At 38.4% G+C, this 8325-nt stretch overlaps 1 protein-coding gene across 1 annotated transcript; it reads left to right on the top strand.

The window, feature by feature from the left end:
- The first annotated feature begins 208 nt into the window (after window positions 1-208).
- On the top strand, window positions 209-8074 carry cdc23 (CDC23 (cell division cycle 23, yeast, homolog)). The gene is made up of 16 exons (XM_042499313.1): window positions 209-321; window positions 792-864; window positions 1950-2087; window positions 2217-2259; window positions 2353-2458; window positions 2582-2714; window positions 2901-3078; window positions 3165-3262; window positions 3502-3583; window positions 3855-4008; window positions 6038-6157; window positions 6269-6344; window positions 6438-6499; window positions 6712-6790; window positions 7207-7326; window positions 7428-8074. The coding sequence occupies exons 1-16, from the start codon at window positions 209-211 to the stop codon at window positions 7578-7580; spliced, it is 1728 nt and encodes a 575-aa protein (XP_042355247.1). The 3' UTR covers window positions 7581-8074.
- The last annotated feature ends 251 nt before the right edge of the window (window positions 8075-8325 follow it).

Raw genomic sequence — 8325 nt, 5'->3', positions numbered from 1 at the left:
CTGCAAACTTGGTATTGTTAAAATCCATTTATACGGTATAACTTATTTTGTTACAGACGTCTTTTTTTTTAAGTACATTTGTAAATCAAACCAAAATAGACTGTGCTTCTTATTTTGAAAGCAAGAATGAAGCGGAAGTGATGTAAATCTGTGTGGGCGGGACTACCGCTTTGTATCCTCCACCAATAGCGTTCTTGCTTGATAAAATATGAAAATGGCGGCTCTCTGTAGTGAGTTTGGGGACTTGGTGCAAATCAAGAAACAGCTAATATCGGTGATTTCTCTCTGCAAAGAAAGAGGACTTTTACACAGCGCGAAATGGTGAGACTGAGTGTGAGCAGTGCGGCATTATCTGCCCGTCTTTCCGCTCTGTTACCTTACTAACTAGCATTAAGGGTAAACGCTAGTTACCAGTCAGTTAGCTTCGTTAGCGGTGCTGTTGACAAATCTCATTAGCGTTAGGTTTTGACAATTTAGCTAAAGCTGGATAAAAGTATTAACACTAACATTACCACTAATGTTACATTTCAGTCGTTATACGATTACTCGGGTTAAAGAAATCAATATTGTGCAAAAACGCTACATGATACAATGATGTTACCTCTTAACCACTAACGCTATTGGGCTTAATTGCTGTCGATTAGAAAACTTGTAACGTTAGTTGTTGGACAGAGTTAGATTAGAAGGCAAATAACTTTGTGCTTGTTACAAACATACACCTGGTGTGAGCAAATGAATGTAATCAACGGCCAAGTTTTGTCACATTCACGCTTCCTGTGTTTACGTTTTAGGGCTTCTGAATTGGCATTTGCTTTGGACCCTCTTCCCAAGGATGAATTACCCCCATCACCTCCTTTTACTGAGGTTTGTACTGTTTACTGCCAGGCCCGAGGCCTTCTGGGGTTAGCTGGTTTTAATTACATCATTTTTTTAACATCCAGATTTCCTTAATTTCCCCTTGAAGTAGCTTTTATGGTTAAAATATCATCGTATTCCAGGCTGACCAGCAGTATTGCATATGTGCATTATAGTCTTTATCAGCTTGTTTTAGCTCTTCATTAAAGCTGTGTGATGTTGACTGTGGAAAATATGCAAACCTTAGAAACCGTGTTTTTATGTCAAATGGATATATTAAATATTCTGTGCATCATATAATACACGTTTTGTCAAATTCAGCCTAAAATGCACCAGTCGACCCCTACAGATGTAAGTCTTTAAAACAGATAACAAATGTATTTTTCCAGCACATAAGCCTTATTAATTTTCTGTAACAGCTGGTAAATGAAATGTGACCTCACACAGGAGTAAATAGTTAATATCTTAGGAACTTAAACTATTTTCAGCCACAAGGGCAGCCTAAGTGGGATCTTCTTAAAATAAACTACACTGCCTGCATTCATTGTAACAAAGGAACATGTCAGCCAGTAGAATGTTGTGATCACTGATGTATTTTTAGTAGTTTTGAACAACACTGATGATCTGTGGCACAGAGTAAGAGAATAAGCTAAATCAAGATTGTTTGCAATATCTGTCAACTAATTGCAAAATGATTTTTTTCCCTCATATTTATATGTTCATATTTATTAGTCTGTGGAATCCATGCATTGTTAGTTTGAGACTTCTCATGGGATTTGCTGTTAATCAACTGTATAACACAAGGAGGAAATAAACAATATGAGGTTCAAAGCTGCAGAACCTCTTTCTGTATAAGTTTTTCTATTGTGCCCCTCTCTCAATATGGGAAAAGTCATACTGCCCCCTGGTGGCTTGTTTAATGTAAAAAGCTAAACTTGCTGTTAAACATCTGTTCAGAAGTGACTCATATAGTTAACACTTTCTGAAAGTCATTTTTTTCAGTGAAATTAATCTAATTTTGTTTAGTCGTGGAGTTGACTTTACACATGCTATAAAGAAAACCATTTCTTTTTCACTGTCTTTCTCAAATACAGGAAGATGCACAAGACCTTGATGCACTTACGCTGGCCAAATCCTACTTTGACCTGAAAGAATATGACCGTGCCGCTTACTTTTTGAAAGGCTGCTGCAGTCAGAAGGCTTATTTCCTCTATATGTACTCTCGCTATCTGGTAAGGTTCTCTAGATATCTTTTGTGCCCACATCCTTTGAGCCCCGATATCATTTCATGACAAGACTGCTTTCACTTTGATAATAATGCTTGTGGAACATTGTAAAAGTTTCCCTCTTTGTGTCTTCAGTCAGGCGAGAAAAAGAAGGACGATGAGACTGTGGACAGCCTGGGTGAGGACTTGTCTGTGTGACCTTTTAAAAGAGAACTGAAAGTTCTTTTGTTACCCTTTGTAACCTAACTTTTTCTTCTCTGTGCGGCTCTAGGTCCTCTGGAGAAGGGTCAGGTGCGCAATGAAGCCCTACGAGAACTGAGGGTCGAGCTCAGTAAAAAGCACATGGCAGGAGAGTTGGACGGGTTCACCTTGTACCTGTAAGAACTTTTCCTCCAAAGTGTGCAAACTTTTCTCAGATAATGCAGAGAAATACAGTGGACTTCACATAGACTCTATACGTGTGTGTGTGTGTGTGTGTGTGTGTGTGTGTCGGAACACAGTTATGGGGTGGTGCTACGAAAGCTGGATCTGCTAAAGGAGGCGGTGGAGGTGTTTGTTGAGGCCATTCATGCTCTTCCTCTTCACTGGGGAGCCTGGCTGGAGCTTAGTAACCTTGTCACCAACATTGAAATGGTAACTATCATATCATCAACCCCCACAGCCCTCATGACTTTTAAATTAAACTCTTACAAAGTTTTTGTTTCATGTTTGCTCTCATATTCAATTAGTGCATAAATATGTAAAAACACATTCCATCTCAGGTAATTATATGGACTGAGGTGATTGCATTTACCCTGGTCGCTTGATTTTTGTCCCCAGCTGAAGTCACTGTCTCTGCCAGACTGTTGGATTAAAGACTTCTTCATGGCCCACATGTACACAGAGCTGCAGATGATAAAAGAAGCACTGCAGAAATATCAGAACCTCATGGAGGCCGGCTTTTCCAAGAGCACCTACATCATCTCACAGATTGCTGTTGCCTACCACAACATCAGAGGTTTATTTTCGACCTTTTCAATAGGGACTTTGTCAGTGGAATAATATGGTTCAAGTTTTGCAGAACTTAGTCTGTATTCATTTCAGATATTGACCAAGCTTTGGCTCTCTTCAACGAGTTGAGGGAGCAGGATCCGTATCGCATCGACAACATGGACACATTCTCCAACCTGCTCTATGTCAAAGTGAGTTCACCAATTGTAATGAATTGAAGAAGTGTGTTTTCATAGGAAGTTAGAAGTCTAAATAACATCAGTCAGTAGGGGTGAAAAGGACCCTTAAGTTGGATGGATGCTTAGTGGCAGAGGGGTCTCTAAATGTGTGTGTGTGTGTGTGTGTGTGTGTGTGTGTGTATGTGTGTGTGTGTATATATATATATATATATATATATATATATTGCTGATGGTAATGATTATTTCCACAGAGCATGAAGCCTGAGTTAAGCTACTTGGCCCACAACCTGGTGGAAATCGACAAGTACAGAGTGGAGACTTGCTGTGTTATCGGTAAGTGTTGAGCCAGCCTGATCAACGTCACTGTTAAATTCTCCACCACTATTTTTCAGTGATGGAACAATTAGTTGATGAGTTAATAAAATCAATCATAACTTGTCTTAAATTGTTTGGAATTTAGCAGGTAAAGTACAAAAGTATTGAATAGTTACAGCTGCACAGGTGTGTTGGCTTACTTTATTTATTTTTTTTAACTTGAAGTTTAAAGGTTTTTCATCTGGTCAGACAACATTTTTTAAGACATACTTCTGTGTCTCATCCACAGGTAACTATTATAGTTTACGCTCTCAGCATGAGAAGGCAGCTCTATACTTCCAGCGTGCCCTCAAACTGAACCCACGATGCCTTGGAGCCTGGACCCTCATGGGCCATGAATACATGGAAATGAAGAACACTTCAGCTGCCATCCAGGCCTACAGGTCAGACTGGAGATTTGGTAGAGCATAGACGGCCCTTATGCTGGTGGCAGTCTCATTGTCTTGTTCAGTGTGTTAGTGATGGAGTTTTACTTGATAAAAGACCTTTCACAGGAGTGCGTAGGATTTTTATCAGCTATACTGCTGTGAGGGTTATTTCTTGTTATCTATGCCAAACGTGAGCCTGGAAGGGATAATGCATCGGCCATCAAGCATGTGTATGCGTGTGCATCTGTGTGTGTATCTGTCTGTCCACAGCTTATCTGAAACAACTACTGGACTAATCAGCTGAATTTTTTTGACATTTATGACTGACTGCTCAAGGACCTCTCGTGGCTGTGGTGATTCCGTTTTTTGAAAAACTTGTTTTATTGACTGCTCTGCTTTTCTGTCATCATTGACTGCTGACTCATCTCTCCTTTTAAGTGGCTGCTGCAGGGTGATCAATAAAATCACATTGCTAAAGCCAGTTCTGCCACTGAACAAGGGTAAAAACGAGCCTTTCCTGATCTGCTGCAAGCCTCATTTCACAGTTGCTCAAAAGTTGGCATCCATAGAAAAGTTTGGTCCCATTTTGAACCAGAGCATCTGAAGATGAATTCCATACCTGATACTTTATTATTATAAATCCTGAGGGTTCCCATGGTCATGAAATTCTTGGAAAGGTTATGAAATTAGAAAAACTTTTATCCAGGCCTGGAAATGGTTTGGAATTAATAGAATGCTTTGAAAAAGTTTTAAATAGATACTGTTTTGGCTATTGTATTCATGAAATTCTCTAAGCATATTGTGAATGTTAATTGAATCTTCCTCTTTTTTCCCCCCAAAAAGAGGCACGGCTTTGAGGTTTTGTGTAGTACCTGTATGTGCTGGTGTGGTCCATTGGCATATGCAGCTAGTTGGTGGTAGGAATGTCTAACTTGTGAGTAAAGACAGCAAGCGTTAGGTCCCCTAATGCCTGGGAAGTGCATGTTCATAGGCCAACCTATTCCAAACTACTTAAATAAAGTCATGGAAATTAAGTAAAATATTGCAAAGAAGTTCTGGAAAGGTTTTAAAAATTCATCAGTAAAAATGTGTGGGAACCCTGTGCAACTTTTTCCCGACATGCTATACTATGACTTTTTAATAGTGTTTTCGACATGCATACGAGGAATTTTTTTTTCCAACATACAATACTATGACTACAATATGACTTTTTTGTGCTATTTTGGAGGACTTGCTGGCTACATATGAGAGTATAACTTTGTCATGCTATTTTGGACAACATACTATACTATGACTTTTTTGATGACATAGTATGGTATGACAACATAGTATGATGTTTCATGCCATTTTGGATGATATGTTATACTATAACTTTTTTTTTATCCCATTTTGGGCGCCATACTGTAATATGACTCTTTTTTGCTGTTTTGGATGACATTCTGTACTATGACTTTATTATGCTATTTTTGACAACATACTTTACTGTGACTTTTTTAATGCAGTGTTAGACAACATACTATACCATAATTTTTTATAATATTTTGGATGACATACCGTACTAGTATTTTTTTTTTTTGGCATTTTGGACGAAATACTATAATTTGAGGTTTTCATGCTGTTTTGGAAGCCTTAATATGCTATGACTTTTTATGCTTTTTTGAACAACACAGTGCAGTACAACGTTTTTATGCCATTTTGGATGACATACTACAGGATGCTGTCTTTATACTGTTTTTGAAAACATACTATACTATAATGTTTTTATGCAGTTTTGAACGACATACAAAATTGTGACATTTTTCATGCTATTTTTGATGTCATACTATACTATAAATTTTTTTATGCAATTTTGGTTGACATAATTTAGGATGACCTTTTCATGCCATTTTGGATGCCATACTCTACTATGACTTTTTTTAAATGCTATTTTGGACATAGTGCAGTATGACATTTTCATGCCATTTTGCATAACATAGTTGGGGCGGGGATCTACACTGTACTAAATGCACTTTTCTAGTTTTAACTCTTTTTTTTTCCCAAGCAGGCATGCCATTGAGGTGAACAAGCGTGACTACCGTGCCTGGTATGGCCTCGGACAGACATATGAGATCCTTAAGATGCCCTTTTACTGTTTGTACTATTATCGAAAGGCTCACCAGCTCAGGTATGGCTTTTGACAGAATGCAGTGTTTTAGTCAGGTTTTATAAAATATGCAGTGGTCTTAAATAAAATGCTTAATATTTGTTTTGACATACAGTTATTTATTTTTGGTAGGCCCAATGACTCGCGCATGTTGGTCGCACTAGGGGAAAGTTACGAAAAACTGTCGCAGCAAGTGGAAGCCAAGAAGGTACTTGCATTACAACAGTCAGTGATTCCTCGTTTGTGTATTAAATTCTATAAGCCTTATGGCTGGTTTTTGACATATTTTATTTTCGTCTAGTGTTACTGGAGGGCATACTCTGTTGGAGATGTAGAGAAAATGGCTCTACTCAAGTTGGCAAAGTGAGTACAATTCAGTATAAGTATCCTGAAGTAATACTATTGAGTACATTCAATGAAAAAGATCTTGTAGTAAAAAAAATGGTTCACGTCAACATTCAAATACAAAATGATCTGATCTGTGGCTTTCTTTTTTTGTCATCATATGTGAATGTGACAACTGTATCGGTCAGAAATAGAAGCTAATTTTGAATTCTGCTTCATCCTTTTGTCAGGCTCCATGAACAGCTGAATGAGTCTGATGATGCTGCCCAGTGTTACATGCTTTACATCAAAGACATTTTCTCATGTGGGGTAAGAACTATGAAGGATCCAAAAACATATGATGATTTTTGACTCTTATGTCCACAAACCTTTGTAGTTTTGATCTGGGGCTGTATTCATGAATTAGGCCAGGCCCCTTAGTCTTAATTAAGGGACACACAGGGTTCTCACAGTTATAAAAAACCTGAGATGTCATGAAATCTCACTATCATGTTTTCCAAGCCTGGAAAAAGCCATTGAATTTTGTTGAGTATAATAAAATTGTTACATAATCTCAAGTGGATAGCCTAGTAATGTAACATGACCTCAAATACATTTTCTGTAGCTGGTGACGTAGTATAGCTCTAATTTGTCATGACGTTTCATTTACCATCACGTACGCTTCTCCATATTCTCCTGTGCCACATCTCTGTTTTCATCATAAAAAGAAAATCTTTTCCTCACAGGAACAACTGGAGCATGCTGAGGTGAGCACAGCCCTGCGGTACCTGGGTCAGTACTATTTCAAGAACAAGCTCTACGATGAGGCGTCCCTCTGCGCTCAACGCTGTTGCGACTACAATGACGTAAGTGTTCCTGCATTGTGCAGCACTGTCTTTCCATTGCTTTAAAAGAGCTGACGTGGTATTAACACATAAACTGGTGTGGATGGTCACTCTGCTCATAGGCTCGTGAAGAGGGAAAGGCCCTCTTGAGGCAGATATCACAGGTCAGGGATCAGATTGAAACGCCATCTGCAGATCTGTTTGCTCCGCTCTCAAACAACAACACTCCCGTCAGAAGGGTATCACCACTCAATCTTATCTCCTTCACACCCTGACATCCACCTTCCTGTTCACTGGCTTTATAATGGACAATTTGTGTATCAATCCGCTTTGGGGGGTTTGATTTTGCCAAAAAACACCATTGGAAGGATTTACTTGTTGATGCAGAGATTTGTTAATGACATTAAAAAAATGGTTGTTTGTAAAATTCGCAATCCTGATAATTTTTGTCCAGGATAAGACAAGTTACATGCTACAGACTTGAAAACAATCGAAGCTCTTGCAATGAATGCTGGGGGCACATAAGGTCCAAATAGATTTTTTGAATACATATGCAGCTTTTGTATGATTCAATGCTAGGTCAACAGTGGGGAAAAAAGCACAAATAGAAAAGATCCATCCGAGCACAGTAACTCTGTGCTAAGAAGGGACATGTTGAGCTATTTACACATAAACACACACTTAATTAGAACAAAGACAGCAAAAACACATTATGTTTTCACTTGCGCACTTCTCTCATGCTGTATATATATGTAAATAGTTTAAATAAAGCACATGGTTAAAAATGTTTATCCAACAAAATGCATTTTTGTCGTGCCATAGTCCAATTTAAGACTACTCAAAACAAAGCTTTTGTGGATTTTATTGTAGAAAAGTAGTAAAAAGAGAAAAAGGTGTACAAGGGAGTTACAGAGGCAGTGAAGCTGATTTAAAAACATGCAATATTCTCACCATACAGTCCATAATTATTGGCTACTGACCAGCTTCTCTGCTCAGGAGCACCTCAATTTCCTTGGTAAT

Source organism: Plectropomus leopardus, chromosome 13 (genome assembly GCF_008729295.1).
Source record: "Plectropomus leopardus isolate mb chromosome 13, YSFRI_Pleo_2.0, whole genome shotgun sequence".
Taxonomy (NCBI): domain Eukaryota; kingdom Metazoa; phylum Chordata; class Actinopteri; order Perciformes; family Serranidae; genus Plectropomus; species Plectropomus leopardus.
This window is presented reverse-complemented; position numbering and strand designations above follow the sequence as displayed.

What these genes read in the sequence shown, in the direction of transcription:
- cdc23 (XM_042499313.1), top strand. Translation starts at nt 209, where the DNA reads ATGAAAATGGCGGCTCTCTGTAGTGAGTTTGGGGACTTGGTGCAAATC. An exon ending in TGCCTACCACAACATCAGAG is followed by an intron (nt 3,079 to 3,164) that starts GTTTATTTTCGA and finishes TATTCATTTCAG; the next exon opens with ATATTGACCAAGCTTTGGCT. An exon ending in AAGACATTTTCTCATGTGGG is followed by an intron (nt 6,791 to 7,206) that starts GTAAGAACTATG and finishes TTTTCCTCACAG; the next exon opens with GAACAACTGGAGCATGCTGA.